Source organism: Microcebus murinus, chromosome 7, assembly GCF_040939455.1.
Source record: "Microcebus murinus isolate Inina chromosome 7, M.murinus_Inina_mat1.0, whole genome shotgun sequence".
NCBI classification, from domain to species: domain Eukaryota; kingdom Metazoa; phylum Chordata; class Mammalia; order Primates; family Cheirogaleidae; genus Microcebus; species Microcebus murinus.
The window spans coordinates 100,592,276-100,613,722 of NC_134110.1; the positions used below are offsets into that span (position 1 = coordinate 100,592,276).

Below are 21,447 nucleotides of genomic sequence, written 5' to 3' on the forward strand. Positions count from 1 at the left end.
CAGTAAAAAGGAGAAAGAGAATGAAAAAATAGATGAGACTATTATATAATAATTAGCAATATAGTAAATATAAATTCATTCATATAAATAATCACATTAAATATAATGGTCTAGAAAGCCCAGTTAAAAAGCAGGGATTGTCACATTGGATAAAGAAAAGCAAGACCCAACTAAATATAACAACTCAAGTAGGTTAAAAGTAAAAGGTTAGAAAAAGTGATACCATTCTAATAGTAATTTTTTAAAAATTATAATGGATATATTAATGTCAGACAAAGTGGATGTCAGAATAAGGAATAAAGAGGGTCATTTCATAATAATAAAGAGATCAATTAATCAAGAGGATATAGTAACACTATTATGCTTATATACCTAATAACAGAACTTAAAAATACATATTTTAAAACCCAATAGAGCCATGAGGAGAAATAGACAAATTTGAAATTATAGCCAGAGATTCAACATCCCACTCTCAATAATTGATACAACAAATAAACAGAAAATCACCACAGATAAAGAAGATTTGACAACTCAACCAAGCAATTGGATCTAAATGACATTTAGAGCATGCTCTACTCAATAAGTACAGAATACACAGAATATTTACCAAGATAGACCATATTTTGTCCATAAAATAAGTCTCAGTTAATATATAGATATTCAAATTATATAAAGTATGTTCTCTGATCACAATGGAATTAAATTAGCTATCAGTAGAAAAATAATTATCTGGAAAATACTCAAATATCTGGAAACTAAATAACTCACATCTAAACAATTGAATCAAAGAGAAAACCAAAAGGGAAACTAGAAAGAGCTTTGAGCTGAATACAAATGAAAACATTACATCAAAATTTGTGAGACTTAGATAAAACAGTGCTTAAAAAGTAATGTGTAGTACTAAATGCCTCTATTAGAAAACCAGAAAGATCTCAGGTGAATTCCCTAAGCGTTAAGCCCAAGAAACCCAAAAAAGAACAAAGTAAACAGAAAAAGAAAATAAGAAGGAAGACTAGAAATGAATAAAACATAATACAGAAAAATAAAAAAGAAAGTTAATGAAACCAAAAGCTGGTTCTTTGAGAACATCTATACAACTAATAAGTCCTTAGGTGAACAGATCAGGAAAGAAGAGGGAAGACACATATTGTCAATACAAGGAGAGAGAGGAAGCATCATTATAGATCCTCTGGACAAAAAGGATAAAAGGTAATATCATGAACAACTTTATGCCAATACACCTTATAAGCATTTATAACAACTTTATGCCAACCAATTGGGTGAAATGCACATTTTTTGAAAGATATGAACTACCAAATTTCACCCAAGAAGAAATAGACAACTGAATAGCCTTATAATTATTAAAGAATCTGAATTTGTAGTTAAAATTTTCTCCTTCCTTCTCCCTAAAAAAGTTTACTCCAGGTCAAGATGGCTTCACTGGTGAATTCTATTAATATTTAAAGAAGAAATAATACTAATTATATATAATATTTGTAGAAAATTAAACAGAAAAGACTACTTCTCAACTCATTCTGTAAGTCCAGCATTACCCTAATACCAAAACCAGAAAAAGATATTGACAGAAAAATAAAACCACAGACAAACATCTTCACAAACAAAGAGGCAAATATTCTTATTGAGATTTTAGTAAATTCAATCCATCAATAGATAAAAGCATAATACATCGTGGCTTAGTGGCTTTTATTACAGGAATGCAATGATAGTTTAACATAAAAAATGTAATTTACCACAGTTGTATACATATGTCATACCTCATCATTTTAACATTTCAATAGACACAGTCAAGATTTTGATAAAATAAAAATTTATTTCTTTTAAAAACTTCTGGCAAATTAAGAATAAAAGGAAACTTTCTCAATGTGATAAAGTACAACTCTGAAAAACCTGCAACTAACGTCATACTTAATGCTGAAAGTCTAAATGCTTTCCCCTTGAGATGTGGAACAAGGTCAGGATCAACTATTATCAATTTTTAGAAGTTCAAGCCAGTGCAATAAGGCAAGAAAATGAAATAAAATGGATACCAATTTGAAATTGAGAACCAAAAATATTTTTATTCACAGATGACATCATTGTCCATGTAAAAAAATCCAAATCCAAAGAAATATACAAAATTAAGCTACTAGAACCAAAAAATATAAAATAGCATAAACACTTTGAAAGAGTTTGCAAACAAGTTTTGATAGTTTATTAAAAAGTTAAACATACATCTCCTGTACCATTTTGTCATTCTTCTCACAGGTATTTATTTAATAAAAATGAAAGTATATGTCCATACAAAAATTGTATATGAAGGTTCATGAGAGCTTTATTTGCAAGAGCTCTAAACTGGAAGCAATAAAAAAAAAAAATCGTCAACAGGTGAATGGAGAAACCAATTGTGGCTTATCCATAAAAAGGAGTGAATTGTCATACATGCAACATCATGGATGAATTTCAAAACAGTTATGCTGAGTGAAAGGAACTAGATAAAAAAGAGTGTTTTCTGTATGATTCCATTTACATTAAATTCTAGAAAAGGCAACTAATGTCTAGTGACTGAAGCAGATAGTGGATGGGGAAAGGCAGGGGTAGGAAGGAAAGGAGGGATTAAAAAGTGGCACTAGAAAAATTTGGAGTAGGATTACACTTATTATTTTGATTTTGATGATAGTTTCACAGTTATAGAAATATGTCATAACTTACCAAAATTTTAACCTTAAATCTGTACAGTTTATTATATATCAGGCATATACTAATAAAGCTGTTAAAATGTTTATTAGCTTCATAAAGAGAATTGAGTAGCTTGCTTTCTACTCTTGCTATTTTTAATTGCTATATAATAGTTGTACATATTTTTGGTGTACATGTGATTTTTTGATACCTACATACAATGTGTAATGATCAAATCAGGATAATGGGGATATCCATAACCTCAAACATTGATCTTTTCTTTATGCTGGGAACATTATAGTTCATGTCTTCTAGCTATTTTGAAATATATAACACATTATTAACTATAATTTCTTACTGTACTCTTGAATAGTAGAAATATTCCTTTTATCTAGTTGGATTTCTGTACCCCTTCACCAACTTCTTTTCATTCCCCCATTTCCCTTCCCAACCTCTAGCAACCATCATTCTCTACCTCAGTGAGATCCACTGTTTTAGCTCCCATGTATGAATGAGGTCATGTGTTATTTGTTTTTCTGTGCCTGGTTTATTTCACTTACCATAATGACCATGTTGCTGTAAATGACAGGACTTCATTCTGTTTTATGACTAATATTCCATTGTGTATACATGCCATATTTTCTTTATCCATTCATCCATTGATGAATAGCACCATTCACATCCATTGTGAATAGTGCTGCAATAAACATGGAAGTGCAGATATCTCTTCAGTATACTGATTTCCTTTTTTATTTTTTAGATATATACCTGGCAGTGGGATTGCTGTATCATATGGTAGTTCTATTTTTTAGATTTTTGAGGAATCTCCATACTTTTTTCCATAGTGGCTGTGCTAATTTACATTCCCACCAACAGTATATGAATATTTCCCTTTCTCTGCATCTCCTCCAACCTTTGCTATTTTTTGTCTTTTTGATAATAGCCATTCTAATTGGGGTGAGATGATATCTCACTGGGTTTTGATTTGCATTTCCCTGATAATTAGTGATGTTGAGTATTTTTTTTCATGTACTTATTGGTCATTTGTATAATATGTCTTCTTTTGAGAAATGTCTATTTAGGTTTTTTGCCCATTTTTAATCTGATTATTTTTATTTTTTGTTTTTGTTGTTTTGCTATTGTGTTGTTTGAGTTCCTTAATTCTGGCTAGTAATCCCTTGTCAAATGGATAGATTGCAAATATTTTGTCCCATTCCATAGGCTGTCTATTGGTTGATTGTTTCCTTTGCTGTGCAAAGCTTTTTAGTTTGATATAATCGCATTTATCTATTTTTGTTTTTATTGCCTATGCTTTTGAGGTCCTTATCCAAAAAGTCTTTGCCCAGCCCAATCTCCTGTAGATTTTCCCCAATGTTTTTTTCTAGTAGTTGTATAGTTTCACGTCTTATATCTAAGTCTTTAATACATTTTTGAGTTGGTTTTTGTATATGATGGGTGTTAAGGATAGCTCTTGTTATTTTTGAAAATAGTTTTGGCTATAGAATTATTTAGTCAACTGAATTTTTTGCCCTTTCTCTCCCTCGTTATTTTTGTTTGGAATTTTTATTTTGCTTTAAAAATATATAAAATTTCCTTATTGAAACAGTATTAATTAATATTATGGTTTCTGGAACAGTAAAGAGATAAGTTATAAAAGAGTCTCAGTGTTAAAAAAATTATACTTAATTTTTTGTTTACCTGTGTCTAGATTTACCTTTTCTCTTTCCTCTTTTCCTTCTCCATTCACTATTCTTCTTGCTGAAGTATATCTTTTAGTATATTTTCTAGAAAGAGTTACAAAGTTTCTTAATATTTATATTATTCAAATTTATCTTCATTTTACACACTTAAATGCTAGTTTAACAGGATATAGGATTTTGGCTTGAATCACTTCCTCCTCTCCATATCCCTCTTTTCCTCCACTACCTTTAAAAGATATTTTTCAACATCTTCTAGCATATATTATATCTGATATAAAACCTTCAGTCTGCCTGTTACTCCTTTGTAGGTAATTTGTCTTTTATCTCTGGTAGTTTTGATATTTTTTCTTTCCTGATGAGATTATAAGGTTATACTAAGTATAACCTTATAATTATACTATACTATAGTTATACTAAGTATAACCTTATAATTATAAGATTATACTAAGTTTCACTATAGTATACCAGATGTAGATTTACTTTATGTAACCTACTTGGCACCCTCTTGTTTTCTATCTTCAGATTAAAGTATGTTTTCAATCCCACAAAATATGCAGCCACTTAAAAAAAATAACATTTACTGAGATATAATTTACATACTGTAAAATTCACTCTTTTAAAGTATATAATTCAGTAATTTATTAGTATATTTACCAATGTGCAACAATCACAAAGCTAATTCCAGAACATTTTAATCACTCCCAAAAGACGCCTTATAACCATTAAGGTCACTCCCCATTCCTACTGTCCCTGAACTAGCGGCAACCACAAGTCTACTTTGTGCCTCTATGGATTTATCTATTCTGGATATCTGATATACCTGGAATCATACAATATATGACTTTTATGTCTCACTTCTTTCATTTAGCATGTTTTCAAAGTTCATGCATGTTGCAGCATGTATCAGTATTTCTGTTTTGTTGTTGAATAATATTCCCATGTATGGATATACTACATTTTACTTATCCATTCATTTGTTGATGGACATTTGGGTTTTTTCTATTTTGTGGCTATTATGAATAATGTTATTATGAACATCATGTACTAGTTTTTGTGTGGATGTATCTTTTCAAGTCTCTTGACATATACCTAGGAATGGAATTTCTGAGTTAGATGGCAACTTTATATTTAACTTTTTGAGGAATTATGAAACTTTTTTCCAGCTGTGTATAAGGGTTTCAACTTCTTCACACACTTGTGATCAATTGCTTCCTTTTTTATTTTTATTTTCTTAGAACCAGAGTCTTGTTCAGTCACCTGGGCTGGAGTACAGTGGTGCCATCACAGCTCACTGCAGTCTTGAACTCTTGGGCTCAGGTGAGCATCCCACCTCACTAAGCCTCTCAAATAGCTAGGACTACAAGTATGTACCACCACACTTGGTTAATTTCTTTCTTTTTTTTTCCTTGAGACAGTGTCTCGCTATGTTGCCCAGGCTGGTCTCAAACTTCTGGCATCAAACCATCCTCCCGCCTCAGCCTCCCAAAGTGCTGAGATTACAGGTGTGAGCCACAGTACCCAGCCTTTTATTCACCTTTTTGATTAAAGTCTCCCTGTGGCCTTGAGGAGCCACTGTTTTTTCACAATTTCTTCTCTGTCATCCTGTGTAGTCTCATATTCTGGAATTGCTAAAAGATATTTAAAAAAATTCTTTTTTTATTTTAGTGTATTATCGCAGTATAAGTATTAAGGTTACGGATATTGCCCATGCCCCCTCCCCCCTCAAGTCAGAGCCTCAAGCGTGACCATCCCCCAAATGTTACACATTGCACTCATTGTGTTTGTATATACCTATCCGCTCCTCCCCCCTCCCACCTGCCCAACACTCAATAAATGTTATTCCTATATGTCCACTGAGGTGTTGATTAGTTAATACCAATTTGCTGGTGAGTACATGTGGTGGTGATTTTTTCCATTCTTGAGATACTTCACTTAGTAGAATGGGTTCCAGCTCTATCCAGGAAAATACAAGAGGTGCTCTATCACCATTGTTTCTTAAAGCTGAATAGTACTCCATGGTATATATATACCACATTCTGTTAATCCACTCATGAATTGATGGGCACTTGGGTTGTTTCCAAAACTTTGCAACTGTGAATTGTGCTGCTATAACATTCAAGTGCAGGTTTATTTTTCATAAAGTGACTTTTGGGTAGATGCCCAGTAGTGGAATTGCTGGATCAAATGGTAGATCTACTTGTATGGCTTTGAGGTATTTCCATATTGCTTTCCACAAAGGTTGAACTAGTTTGCAGTCCCACTAGCAGTGTAGGAGTGTTCCTCTGTCTCCGCATCCATGCCAGCATTTGTTGTTTGGGGACTTTTTGATAAAGGCCATTCTCACTGGAGTTAAGTGATATCTCATTGTGGTTTTGATTTGCATCTCCCTGATGATTAGAGATGTTGAACATTTTTTCATATGTTTGTTGGCCATTATTCTGTCTTTTTTTGAGAAGTTTCTGTTCATATCCTTTGCCCATTTTTTGATAGGCTTGTTTGATTTTTTCTTGCTGATTTTCCTGAGTTCTAAATAGATTCTAGTTATCAGCCCTTTATCAGATGTGTAGCTTGCAAAAATTTTCTCCCATTCTGTGGGTTGTCTCTTTGCTCTCTTGACAGTTTCTTTGCCTGTGCAGAAGCCTTTTAATTTGATCAGGTCCCATTTGTTTATTTTTGTTGCTGCTGTGATTGTCTTTGGGATCTTCTTCATAAATTCTTTGCCTAAGCCAATGTCTAGGAGACTATTTCTAACATTTGCCTCTAGAATTCTGCATGTGGGGGTGGGGCTGTCTGAGACCCGCAGTCTGGAGCAGGTCCCCCTCCTTTCCACCTTCTTCAACTCCTCGGCTTCTCCTGGTCCTCTGTCAGCAGGCCAGACCCCAGGCCACTGGGTCTTCCCTGGCTGTGATGCTGGCCAGGAGGCTCCCTGTGCCGAGTCGCTGCCTGGGCTGGGCATGCCGCCCCCCCCCCCCACCTTGGGAAGAGGGTTGCCCTCAAGCACACTGATCTGCCCTTTAAGCCACACATACCCTTGCAGGCTCGTTCACGAATATCCCCTCTGTGCCCCAAGCAATGCGAGACCTGGGTGCATGGGATCTGGTCCACAGGTCTGACCTCTGGGCCCCAGGATTCACTCCCTGACCCCACCTGGGAGAGGAGTGCCAGTTCCAATTCACCCACGGGAGCCCAAGCTGGGTCTATGTCTCTCAGCCTCAGGGTCTGCCCCGTTCTCCTGGAATCACCAAGCCAGCAGCACCTGGGAGGGCTGGCGGGTAGGGAGCTCACAGTCTGAATACCCCTCAGTCATCTGAAAGGGCCCAAAAGGGAAGGTCCCATTCCCTGGAGATGCCTCCGTCTGGTGGCTATATTGTCTCTCTCAGCAGTCGCGGACAGGGAAGGGGGAGGGGAGAATGAGGCAATATGGCGCCTGCCATGCGGCTTGGGTCTGTGCACACAGAGGTGCCCCAAGGGAGTTGGGAGCCTGGTGCCGCATCCACTACAGGCTTACCGTTCACTGGCAGTGGCCATCCCTGCGCCAGTGTCCACAGGTCTCTCCACCTGCTGGGGAGCCCACCAGCAGTCCGAGATGCAAGGGAAGGGGAAGTCAACCACTCCACTTATCCTTGCCGCTGGTCTTCAAGCTTCTTGGGAATCTCTTCTTCCAGTTCTCCTCCGCATCCTCCCATGGAGTCTTCCCATAGTCTCCAGTATCCCTCCTTCCGACCCTCATCCGATGTTTGCTCGTCTGCTTGGTTCTTTCTTCTAATTTCTTCTTGAAACTGTCTTTTTTGCAAAGTCACTCTGTCTGGTGGTGTTTCTCATCCACCATCTTGCTCTGTCCCTCTAAAAGATATTTTTGAAGCAATTCGATCTATTCTTGTCATTTGTAGTTTTTTTTTTTTTTTTACTTAAAACAATTTTATTTTGTTATGGGTTAGCTCTTCATCACTTTTGATTAGTATCTTTAACTGTGTTTAGTCTAGAATTTATCTTGTATAATTAGACTTTATCCCCAATGACTATAGACTTCATCTATTGCTAACACATTTTAATTTCATAATTTCTTGCTTCTTTTTCATGAATGGCCTTCCTATTTTTATCTCTTTGAAAATAGTGAAATATTTGTTTTATATTTTTTCAGATTGCTTTAATATTTGCATTTCATCATGAGTGAAGTCATCATTGCATTTGTTGGTTCTCTTTCTTAATATTATTTTCCTTATGTACTTTAGAATTTTATGGTGTAAATAAATTTTACATTGAAGGTTTGGAGCCACTTCCCCATAATAATATGGCCAATCCAGTGGCTAAGCTGGCAAGTGGCTTTGTTCACATCCTGATTCCTCAACTGCATCTGATTATTCCTACTGCCTCCTTTGATAGATGGGAGAGATCTGCCCTTATCTGAGGTCACTGGCAGTGGACCTGGTTCTTGTACCTTGTCTCTTGGTCCCAGTTATCATGAAGTAAAGGCGGCTGCCTCCATCAGACACCAGCCTCAGAGCCCAGTAGTCCACCATTTCAGCTCTTGCTCAGTGTGCTGTTTATGTATTGTTTCTCTGCTGCACAGAGTTCATTATTTTAGGCATAATTATGTCTTTTAAATTAAAATGATTTACATATCTTTGCTATGAGTTTGGATGGGAACAAAGACTCACAATCATACTTATTGAATGCCTATGGCAAGCAAAACAGACATAGTTCCTATTTTCCTAGGGCTGTCTACTTGTTGAAACAGAAATTAATTACACAAATTAATAGTTATAAAATGAAATGAGTGCTGTGATGACAAAAGCACTAACAAACCTCCAAACAAAAAAGAGTGTTCAATGAGAGTTATAATGAAGGGACCTAACTAGACTGAATCTGAGTAGGAGTGTGGAAGCGGACCTTTGGAAGTCATTAATAATAAGGCAAACAAGTATTAATGACTAGCTTTCTAGTGTAATTGCTTTGTAGTTCTTGACTAATATAGAGTGAAATGTTTTATTTTAGTGGCTCTTAAATTCTGATCAAATTTTATAAAGTTTTTTCCCTTGCTAGAATACCTATTAAGATCCTGAAGAGCAAGAATTCAGTCATATACAATCCAGTTTTTGTTGCATTTGATGACCTTCAGGTGTAGTAGATCTCAACTTGACCAATCTTCCTGTGCTAATTCAAGGAGAATGACAGACTTCAATTTAGAGATTCCTAATAATATCAAACCATTTCTTCTTGGTCCTCCTTTCATAGTTCAATATTCTTCTGTCCAAAGGTGCTATGCATTTCATTTACTATAGCAGCCATTACTAAATGACACAATTTTGGGAAATTGATTAGATCAATAATTTAATGCATGGATTAGTGGTTGCCAGATTGTTTTATGAGATTATTTATGCACAAAGGAGTTCCTGCTGATGATGTAGTCCAATTCTAGAATACTTCTGGTTTTTTGTGCTTTATTGTACAAAGCATGATTTAACATTATAGCTGTCAGTTTACCATCAGAAGACAGTTACACTTGTTTCCTATTTGGAGTAACATCCCATGTAAAACACATGTGATTCCTGGAATTTTAACAAAGTTAAATTCTAAAGGTTTTTCAAGAGACTTATAATTTGAGGCATTACAGGGATAGCTTAAGAAATACAAGGATGATGGATAAGTTTGTGGAGATTCTAACAAGGAGATAAAAATGACTCTTGAAGGTATTTTATAGTTTAAAAAAAACTCATGCATTTCATGAGTATAAGGCAATTCACCATAGGGCAGAAAATAGTTCAGACGTGTTCCCTGAAAAACATATTTGAAAGGCAAAAGGATAGCTAAGGATATGCAGATGGTTAATAAGCATACCAAATGATGCTTAATCTAATTAGTAATTATGGAAATGTAAATTAAAAACAAAAAGACTGAAATTTAAAAAGACAGATAATTATGAAGTATTGGTAGGGCTTAAACTGCAGGTAGGAGTTCACATTAGTATGAACTTTTTAAAAGCTCTTTGACACTATAAACTACATTTCAACATATGCATACCCTGTGATCTGGCCAATCTACTCCTAGTTACATACCCAGGAAAAATGTGTCATGTGTGCTAAGATACGCAGTCAAGGATATTTATAGTAGCATTATTTGCAATAGCCTAAACATGGAAACAATGTAAGCATCCACCAACAATGAAATGGAACTGCAGGATTTTCATACAGTGGAATACTATATGGCAGTAAAAATACTAAACCACAACTATATGCAACAGCATGGGGGAATCTCACAAATAAAATATTGAGCCAAATAGGTAAAAAAGTATGTTTCCATTTAAATGAAATTTAAAAATAGGCAGACTAATCTGATTTGTCCAAGTCAGAAGCATGATTACCTTGAGGGAGAAGGAAGAATAGGGAATCTAGAGCGGTCATGGGTCAGGTTTTTGAGGTGCTGATGAAACTCTCTCTCTTGACCTGGACAGTGGTTTATGGTATGTTTGCTTCACAGAGATCCAGTTAGTGCACTTATGATGTGTGAAATTCTGTGTGCATGTGTTATACCTGATTTTTAAAAAAGAGAGAAAAAGTGTAAGCACAAGATATGGATGGGTGTATTTAAGTTTTTGCCATGCTCCCTCTGCAGGTGATTTTTATACTCCTTTCCTGTGGAGACACACCTTCTTGGCCAATAATATTGCTGCATGTTTTGTTTGTATTTTCATTCTGAAGGCAATGGGTGAGCATTGTAAGTTCTGATCTTTGGTGTAGGAATCGATAAAGAAAACTTATTTATTGTATTTGCATTACAAAACACTGAAAGTTTTATATAAATTTTTAAACGTAAACTGAGATGCTTTGATAGATGAAAAATGAGGACAGATATGTAGAACATTCTTCCCTCAGGAGAATGAGGTGAGAGGTAACTTGTTCTCCATGGCAGAAGGCAAGATTTATGCATATCAGTATATTCTGCCACCACCCTGCTCTCAGCCTCAAATTGTTTTCTATCACCTTGAGAAGAAAACCCCACACCCTTTCCTTTCCCAGCGTCCAGGAGGCCTCACAAGGCTTGATGCTCCTCCACTAACCCACCATGTCCCCATTCCTGGGCATTGCACTTGCTCTTCCCTTCATCTGGAATCCTCTTCCATGGGATGTGCCAAATACAGCTGGCTTCATGCACTTGTTGAATGAATGAACTGATTTATGTGGGGATACTTCTGTACATTTCAAGAGAAGAAGAAAAACAAACATGTAAATACAAGTATTCAAAGCTTTACACCACTCCCGTCTTCTCCTGAGAAACCTTTGTATAGTAGCCCAAGGCTCAGAATCTTTATGCCTTTTATTTTTGCATAACTTCTTTTTTTTAAAAAAGATGTTATTTTTTAGGGCAGTTTTAGGTTCACAGCAAAATTTAGATTTTGCTCAATTTCCCATGTATTCCCTGCCCCAGACACACATACCCTCGCCCATGAGCAACATCTCACCATCTGTAGCTGTTTATTTGCTACAGTCGATGAACTTGCATTGACACATCATTGTCACCTGGAATCCATCACTGACATTAGGGTTCACCTTTGGTGTTGCACCTTCTATGGGTTTGGACAAATGTATAATGCCATGTGGATAACTCTCTGATTACACAGGTTTCACAGGTTTGTAACTGTGAAGAACAAAGTATGAAGAGGTTCTGCAAGTAGTTTCTGCCTCCTGGGACACAACTCTTAGGAAATAAGCCCCCTACCTGGTGATCGGGACTGAGGCTGACAGACAGCATCTCGCTCTCGGGAGACCCAGGGTAAAGTGGGACCGGTGGGGAGAGCCCAGGATCCAACTGGAAGAACTGGGAGGCTGACCAAGAGCGGCAGCCAGACTTGCAAGTGCTGGGTATGCCGGCTGTGGCTGAAGGACTTTGTGCACCTTAACACACGTTTACTCATTACAACAACCTGAAGAGACAGAACAGGGCAGTAAGGCAGGGAGAGCGGTTCACACAGCCAGCTGGGATCTCCGTTCAGGCAGCCTGGCTCCAGAGCTCCCAAATGAACCCTCGGAAGGAACCCAGACCAGGGCGCAGGCTTGGAGGTGGGGCCCGGGAGGCCCAAGCGCGTGGGAATGAGGCGAAGAGGCAGCCAGCCCTGGCGGAGGCGCCGCGTGGAGCGGCAGCGCCCTCTGCAGGCGGTGTGGGTCTCCATGCCGCCCTGGCCGCCCGCCTTCTCCCCACGCTCTGCAGCCAGCGGCGGCTTCCGGTTCGCCCCACCCTGAGCCCTAGTCCTAGGCTAGTCCCAACGCTGGTCCTTCTCCTGTTCACGGAGCTCGGAGCATTTGTGCTGAGCACGCAGGGAGGGCCAAGGGCAGAGCCTGGTTATCTGCGTTTGGAACAGCCTCCCAGGAGACCTGAGGCAAATGCGCCTCAGAATTTAAATAGGATGCTCTTGAAAACATCAAGGCTTTAAGGGTTAAAGAAGCAAAATTCTAATGACAGAATTTCCGATCGAAGGCTGGATAGCACAGAGCATATCCTGGGGAGGCCTACACAGCACCCTTCAAGTCGTGTTGTGTGGACAACCCCCACACTCACGGTTCAGGACCGCCTGCGGCCAAGGGTCCCGCGTGAGTGGGTGGTCTCGCGCGAGTGGGTGCTCCCGCGTGAGTGGATGCTCTCGCGGGCGCGCAGCCTTCCAATCCTCTGCGGCGACAGTGCTGCTGTGGGGTCCCTCTCCTCAGGGCGTGATACGGGGCGGCGGGCGAGTGGCTGTTAACCCCTCACCTCGCGCCTCCAGTGTTTTAGCCTGTTCTGCACAGCTATCCTGAGATAGAAAAGAAAGAGCTCCTAGATAAAGAATTGTGCTTCCTTTGAAAAATGTATTCATCTGATGGCGACCTGGTGTTATTTTCTCAAACGTACCGTGTATGATATGTATGTTTACATATTGTATTACTGTAAGATAATAATCGTATTATCTTATCAGGAAATGGGCATTTTCCCTTTACCTGTCTCAAGGATTAGGCTGAACTTCTGTTTCCAAGGTTTGGGAACCTTTCGCTCCTGAAGAGAGAATTAAGTGACTTTATTCCTCAAAACACCAGCCCGTACCTCTCCCAAATCTAATCTGAAGATGTGTTTTGTTTGACCCACAGTTTTAAATGGAATCAACTGCCAAAATGTAAAAATGTAGTATATTATTTTATGAATTTAGGTTTCTGGTTTCTGTGGAAAAGCCTGACGATACTGGGCTGGCACTTGCAAGGGAAGCAGTTGGCTCAGGCCGAATAGAGACCTGCTCCGTCCGCGTGCTGCAGCCCCCCACTCCTATGGCTCCTGCCGGGGATTTCCTAGGGCCAGCTCTGTTTATCCTCTTCTTTCAGATCTGCTTCGCTTCCATCACTCGCATCTCTAGTTCAGGAGGAGGAGGGCTCCCAGGGATCTGCCTGTAAGCAAACGTTAGTTTACCAAGGGTCAGGAAGGTAGATGGCAGTTGGGCTCTGCAAGGGTGGGGATCTGTGACCCTTGCACTGATCGGGAAGGGACAGGTCTTCTAACAGAGCATGGTCACGTGGATGTCCTGGGAGCCCTGGCAGGGTTGGGTGTAAAGTAATGACTGGGGAAGACAGTGGAGCTGCATCAGAATGGAGCACACAAGCTTGGACAGTGGGTGTCTTGTGGGCAACCCTGGTGGGCTGTGAAACGGAGACTTATCCCCTGCTTTCCCAAATTGCTACATTGTAAGGGAAAGGATTGCTGGGGGGGGGGGGTCCTGAAAAAATAACTTAGTGGATAGGGCTTGAGCTGTATGTAGCTTCAATTAGAAACATGAAGAAAAGTTACATTTCTTATATGTGAATGTTCCATCATAAGTGCCTTGTGTTGTGGGAGTTTGCCTTAAAAAACACTTGCAATACCTTTCCTGATTATCTGGTTATCAAATTAATTCATTAATATATTCATTCATCAGATATTGGAGAAACTGCTACAGTTATAGCATAAGGGTGTACAATGGTGACCAAGATGTAGTCCCAATTCTTTCTAGTGACCTGGATAGGACATAAGGGGCTGGAGTGGGAAGAATATTGATCAGGGATGAGAAGGTTGAGTTTTCATCCCATTTTTATCCTCCAACTTCTAGGCAACCTTGGGCCAATTACTTTATCTTTCTGGGCTTCACTCTCTTCATTTGTAAAATGGGGGCTAAATTATCTTCAATTTCTTACCAACTTTTAAAATACTTTACTGAAGAAAAGAGACATATACATCTGACATCAATAGAGTTTTTGTTTTTTTTAAAATGAGGGAATAGCTAGTTCCTTTATCAGGCTTTGGTTTTTCTTCCTGTATCTGATTTCTACAAATGAGAGTAAAAATATACAATATACTTTACTTTTTACTTCAATGTGTTTACTCATCTAAGATTCATATATGAGGAATTAAATTTAAAAATAGTTTGTGCAGTCACAGCTGGGAGGAGGCCAGTGATTATTCTGTCAAAAGCAGATGGTTCTACCATCCCTGGGCCTAGGATTTATGGTGGAAACCTAATGGTGAATGAAGGCCTTGGAGAAAAAGAGACTGACAAGAATATTATGCAGTTGGGGTAATAGGTTTATTATATCTATATACAAGTAAGCATTTACTGATGCTTTGTCAAAAATAAGGGACAAGATAACAAAAACTATTTTAGCACAAAAACGAGATAGCTGCAATAGACCAACACTGAGCTTAAAGACTCTAAGAAGAACACAGAACCTGAAATGAGAGCTTTCAGGTTGTCTAGTCACCCAGACAATGAAGTCGACTGTACAATACAAGCAACACACAGCAGCAGCACACCATCAAGGAGGCGGGTTCTCACTGGAGGATAGAAGGAGGCTTGCTGGGCCTGGGGCCACTGATGGGAAAGGGTATTAAAATCTCATAAATCCTCCATATCTTTTTTCCATTTCGGGAACTTCTTTGGAGTAACTCTCGCCTTCTTCGTCGGAGGGCAGAGACTCCGCGAAGCGCTTCAGGAAGCCTCCGTACCTTTTCTGGTAGTCCATCCACCACTCCGGGCGGCCCACTCTTCTCATGAAGCCCCCATATCGCTTCTGCAGCTCTTTGGCTTCGTCTTCCAGTTGGGGGCTTCTCTTTAAGCCTCTCATGAAGCCCCCATATCTCTTGCTCACCTCTTCATCATTGTCACTGCCGTCCTGGTGGTGGCTACGCTCCCGGTTGTCCCCCGTTTCCAGAAGCTCCTTCAACAGGTCTGAGGAGTTGGCCAGGGAGTCGTCCTCCTCCGCGTCCTTCTTCATGAAGCCCCCGTACCGCTTGGCAAGGATTTCACCTCCGTTGGCCTCTTCCTCCGGCTCCATGGGATAAAGCTCGTCCATCTTCTTCATGAAGCCTCCGTACCTCTTCATGAAGCCCCCGTACCTTTTGGCCAGCAAATGGCTCTCTTCCTGTTTGCTGCTGTCTCGGAGGGCGCCGGCGGCATCCTGAGCAAGCTCGGATTTGGACAGCTGCAGGAGCTCCTTGCAGGTCGCCCAAATTTTGAGAGAAGGAAGTCTTCCTTCACACTCCATCACACAAGCCTGGGAAAACAATTTGATGTAATGAGAAAAAGAGGCTTCTCTGATTAAGTGAATGAACTTTTATGGACCAAAATATGCTTGCTTTGATATAGAAACTCCCATCTAATACGGTCATCTCTATTTTCTTATCATAACTTTTTATCACACTGAACAGGCAAATGAAACAAATGAAAACTGGAAGGGGAAAATTAGGGGGGAATTAACTGAATCAAATTAGAAATCCACATTTGGATTTTAAACCCATTGTAGATACTACACTATTTCAATATTTTATTTTATTTTATTATTTTCTTAAATTCCAGAATATTACAGGGGTACAAACATTTTGGTTACATGAATTATCAATGTCTTAAAGGATTTTTTTTTCAACCCTATTTTAACTTAGATTGTCTGCCTTTACAATCTAATTTGCCTGGATAATTTTCCACTGCTGATGTCATTTTGTTTGAGAGTTTTCTAACCAAAAGGGGGAAATTTTTGTTTACCTAATCAGGGACATTTCCTCAAAATTCCTTTTATCTTCTTGTCTTACTGATAAAATCAATATTAATAACATAAGATACATTTGCTTTCTTGTGTTAATATTTTACCTAAAGTGGTACCCAATATTCCTGCAAACACATTCAATCTTCAAAGAAAAATTTCAAAATAAGTTTAAAAACTCAATTTAAATCTTACAAATTATTTGAATTCTGATACATTATTTTGTTGAAAGTAGAGATTTTTTCCTTTTTCCTTGTTGATTAAAACAGATTGTATCACCTGGAACCAAATGTCTGTAATGATGAGATCAGATATGAAATTATACATATGCAAATGCACAATTTAGTCATGCTTATTTTCTTAATGTTTAGACACTAGTGTGCAGAAAAAGTCTTTTCCAAGGGAAATCATGTTATTTGATAAAATAGAAATGATCAGCATAAAATTCTTTCCTTTTTATTACACAGTAATTATATTCAAATCATTGTAAGTCTATATATTCTAATCTTAATTTTTTTTCTATTCAACAGATCACTTGGTTATGATACAGAAGCACCAATATTATATGAATATTTACAAAATACATATGATATTTCTTAGCATTTCAGAGGTTTTTATAGCCATCTGAGATCTCGTTATAGATCTGAGGGTTACAAGCAGAAAAGCCAGGCCCTTTCTTGGTATTTAAAAATATACTGGTATATTAATTCATGTTAAAAACACACATTATTTTCTCAGTGAGAGAAAGCATTTTATTAATGCAACAGATCCTTAGGGTACATATTTAACTAGCTCTTAATGGTTATTTAAGCATTGTATCTGAGTAAATTAAATACAGGGGTATATAAAAATCTAAAGACGATGCAATTAAAATGGTTTAGTTTCTTCCTGATATCTGATGAAGAAACCAAACATTATTAAAAGCTTAAGATGTTCAAGGGGCAATAATATTTCCATTCTAAAATTGCATTTAAATGATCCTGTTGCCAAAAATTGAAGTTCAATATTTTGTATACTAATACCAAAAGACTTTTAAATGTATGCAATATGGGATTTCTTCCAAAACCAGTAGTGACAAATAATCAGAAAAACACACTCATACTAAAGCATGATGTTAATTTATGGCTCCCATAGTCATGTGTGCGTCTTTTGCGGTATTTATCTCATGCTGTGTGCCATGGGCAAGGTCATATTAGATGGGAAGTGCTATCTGTACATCAGCTATGGCATGCCTGCTCATCTTTGCACACACCGCAGTACCAAGTATAAGTGTCTTTCACATGGTACAAGCACAATAAATATTTGTTACATTGATTTTACTACATAGTTTTGGCTAGGTAACCTCGTTTCTCATATATCTGTTGCATCTAAGCTAAAATCCTAGAACTGCTGTCATTCTAGCAACATAGTCATTAACTAAACCTTTTGTCACTGAGAAAATATCCCTAAATACAAGCCCAAACACAAAACAAATTGGTTAGTTATTATTCAAAATGCCTTTCTACAAAACTATATTTTATTTTATTTTTCAAGTTGCTAATACAACATATGCTATACTATCATGGGAATTAAAAAATAATAAAAAGCTACAACAAGAGCATAGAAAGCACTGAGGAAAATTCTGGAAGAGCAGTTAGTCTTGATCTTGATCTCCCCCATCCCCAAATCCTGTTAAATGATGAAAGGAGAGGGAGAGAAAGAAGAGAAATTGGGATTTTGGATGATACCCAGGGAAGGGCTAGCTGCCACCCAGTGAGCTCAAGTTCATCAACAATGCCAAAGGAAGATGAATAGCATTTTGGGAGCTTGGTGAAGTAAACAAATGAAATATGAAAGAAAAATTGAACAGGCATTGTTAAATGTCAGTTATATTAATTCACTGAATCACATAATTTGGGTAAATCTGATACTTCTTTGCAGTCAGACTGTGTGATTAGAACAATTCTACTAGAATCCACATATCATTTATGTAGATGACAGAGAAAGATAGGGGAGGAGGCTCAGTCCTGGACAATCAAGCAGGGAAACCTCAAAATCTGCACGAATGGGCAGGGGGAATTACAGGACCAGAAAGCGGGGTTCTGCATATGGCATGTTTTGGATCTCTCTCTTTCCATCTGTGAGTAAAATTCTTTACTCACAAGATCTATCTTTATGTTTGCATCACTCACTCAATTTTTAGGCATGGCTTAAAAGCTCATGACTACAGGAGAAGGAAGAAAGGTGGATGAAGGGGACTGTGTTCCCTATTGACAACAGAACATTTTCCTCAGTTTAAAGATGCAACCCTTCTATGAGTCTTCCCTGTAAGGTCAAGTCAACATGTATCAAATGAAATAGATCAGGTAATTCAAATACTCAAATGAAACAAATAAACATGCAACCTAACATATATATATACCGCAGATTTTGGAATCCTTTCCTTAATTTTCTCTCCTTTTCAAGTTTCTACATAACATAGCATTTCTTCAACTGTTCAAGCGAGCCTAAATCTGCTTAGATTACTCTCCACTGACTTTTTAAGTCATCACAGAATTTCAACAAATTTCAAAGGCAGTGCAAAAAATAGTTAATAGAGCTAGTTAAAAGGAAATTCCCCGAGTTTCAAGGTAGGGGATTCTGCCTCAACTGGCGCCGCAGAGGTGATTCTAGAGCCCATGCACTAGGATTAGAATGAGGCTTTTTTTGTCCACAGCCTTCCCCCTCTCATTCCAAGGTCCTCCTAGCAAAGTTTATCTTTGGACTGTTGCCATCTCTTTGGACACTGGCCACCTCTCCTGTTCCTGTCTTACAGCCGAATTAAAACGTCTCAGCCGGCATTACAGAAGTGCAGTAAAAACAAGACAAGTTGGGTTCCTGCGTCACAACTAAGAGCTCTTCCTCTCCTGTCTCCTGCGGTTTCCCCTTCCTCTGCCTTTAACCCCTTCCCATCTCTTTGCTCTCTCTTACCCACAGGTAGGGCAAGGGCATAAGGAACCTGAGGTTAAGAGAGCTAGGAAAAAGAAAGTCAAAAGGCCACGCAAGTCACTAACAACAACAAAAACGACACTATTTGTAGGAAGGATGTGAAGATGGCTGCGTGTGGAGGGGTCCTTAGTGGGGATATGATAGGAGTTGGGGTGATTGAACACCTTCCTTCCCACAGCCTAGGTGAGAACCCAGTGCTATCCGAGGTGCTGAAGACAGCACATTTCGGGGTTCCTGAATCCCCAGGTTTAAAACAAACGTGATTTGCGAGGATAAACTGCCGCCTTAACCAGTCCCCAGATAGTCGTGGGACCCTGAAGCTGAGAGCCAGGGTGGGACCTCGGTCAGCGTCCCAAGACCAGGCAGAACACCGGGGTCACCAAGTGCTCGTGTCGCTGCGGCTCCCACCCAGTATGACCGCGAAATGCACCTCGCGGCGGGCTGCGGGCTGTCCGGGGACTACAGAGGCGACTCGCTAGCTCACCGCGCTCAACACTCACCAGGAAGTTGATGTCTGCCGGGCGCACCAGGCGGTAGCTGCATGTCGCGCAGTCCTGGCTGCATTCCGCCCGCACGGTCGCCAGGAGCCCCGGTCCGAGCACCAGCAGCCAAGTGCAAAATCTCAAGAACCGCGCCATGGACTGGAGGAGAGAAACAAGGACGCGCGCTCCGAGCCTGCCCTGGCGCAGGAAGGGTCCCTGGAGGGACCCCTCGCCGCGACAGGCCCAGAGGGGCATCGTGGAGCAAGAGTCCTTAGGGATGCTCCTTTCTGGGCCCCCCACCCGCCCAACACCTTTTAGGGAGACCTGGGGACTGCCCAGATGTCCTCGAAGCTACGGGGCTGGCTGCCTGGGGCACCAGCTCTCTTCCTCGGTGTCCGCGGCCCCGGGCAGGGTTCTGGAGGGCATACCTGAGACCAAGCGCTGGAGAGTGGGTGCCTGGGGAGGCACGACATTGACCGGGTCACAAAGAGAAACCGGGAGAAAGTTGGGGAACCCATGCAATGAAACGTGGAGTAAAAGAGAGCGGATGGATGTCCCCAAACCCGCGCAGCAAAGGCGAGTTTGGGGACAATTCACTTACGTTGACGCTGTTCAGATGGAGCATGCTGGTTGGAAAAACCGGGTCCCAGACACAACTCTAGAAGGAAGAGAAGGCAAGTGTGAGGCGGGCGGGCGTCGGGGAGAAGCGGGCCGGGTTGGGCTGGCAGGCGCGGGCCTCACCGTGGCAGTCCTCCGCGTCGCTGCGGGGCCGCGGGCCAAGCTACCCGCTCCGAGCGCCTGCCTGGCGGTCCGGAGCTAACGGCGGCTGGAGCCACTTTATAATTAGCCCCAAACCGAAGGAGGCGCGCGCGCCCCAATCGCGGGCGGGCTGCGGCTGACGCAGGCCCTACGCCAGCCCCGCGCGGGCGCCTCGCGGGAGGGTGCGTCCCGCGCGTCCACGCGCCGCTCCCCGCCGAGCGGGGTTGGGGGAGGGAGGCGCTCGGTGGCTCACCGCGCTGCCGTGTGACGGCCCAAGGCAGTTAGGAAGTTTGGGGAGAGTGGAATAGGATCAAGTTTCCCCGCATGAAGTCCCGAAGCTGCGCGGGGGCGGGGTACGGGCCCCGGGGAGGGAACCGCGGTGCGGGCGTCTGTAAGGCAGGTGGGCTGGCTCGGATCTCCGGGACGTGCTGGAGACCCTCCGAGCGGGCGGGGCTGACCTTTCCCCTCCTCCGCGGGCCCTCCCGGGGTCCCGTGGGCGCGCCCCGAGCACAGCCACCCCGATGTCGTCACTTGTCCACCGGTCCCCCACGCTTGACTCCCAGTTCCTCCTGCGGCGTCTAACAGCGGCGGGCGCGCAGCAGGCGCTCAATTCACGGCTACAGGAAGGAATGATTGGAACTTTCTGAGAATTTGAAAATCTCGGGCCCGAGTTTTTCCTTTTCCAGTTAGGGAGACCCTGGCCCAGCGGAGAAGCAGCAAAACCTCAGGTTTTGAGAGGCGCCCGACCCGGACTGCGCCGGTTCAGAGCCGTGGCGGGGCCCCTGTTCATCCGGCTCCTGGGGCGGCTGCCTAGCGCGCCGGGGACCCGGGGGTGTCCGA

The 21,447-nt window shown here is 40.7% G+C and overlaps 1 protein-coding gene across 1 annotated transcript; it reads right to left on the reverse strand.

The window, feature by feature from the left end:
- Positions 1–14,927: 14,927 nt before the first annotated feature.
- Positions 14,928–20,881, reverse strand: PENK (proenkephalin). The gene is made up of 4 exons (XM_012774095.2): positions 20,590–20,881; positions 20,450–20,506; positions 19,867–20,007; positions 14,928–15,916 (listed from the first exon to the last, which is right to left on the reverse strand). Exons 2-4 carry the CDS (start codon positions 20,471–20,473, stop codon positions 15,251–15,253), a joined length of 831 nt encoding a protein of 276 aa, XP_012629549.1. The 5' UTR covers positions 20,474–20,506; positions 20,590–20,881; the 3' UTR covers positions 14,928–15,250.
- Positions 20,882–21,447: the final 566 nt, after the last annotated feature.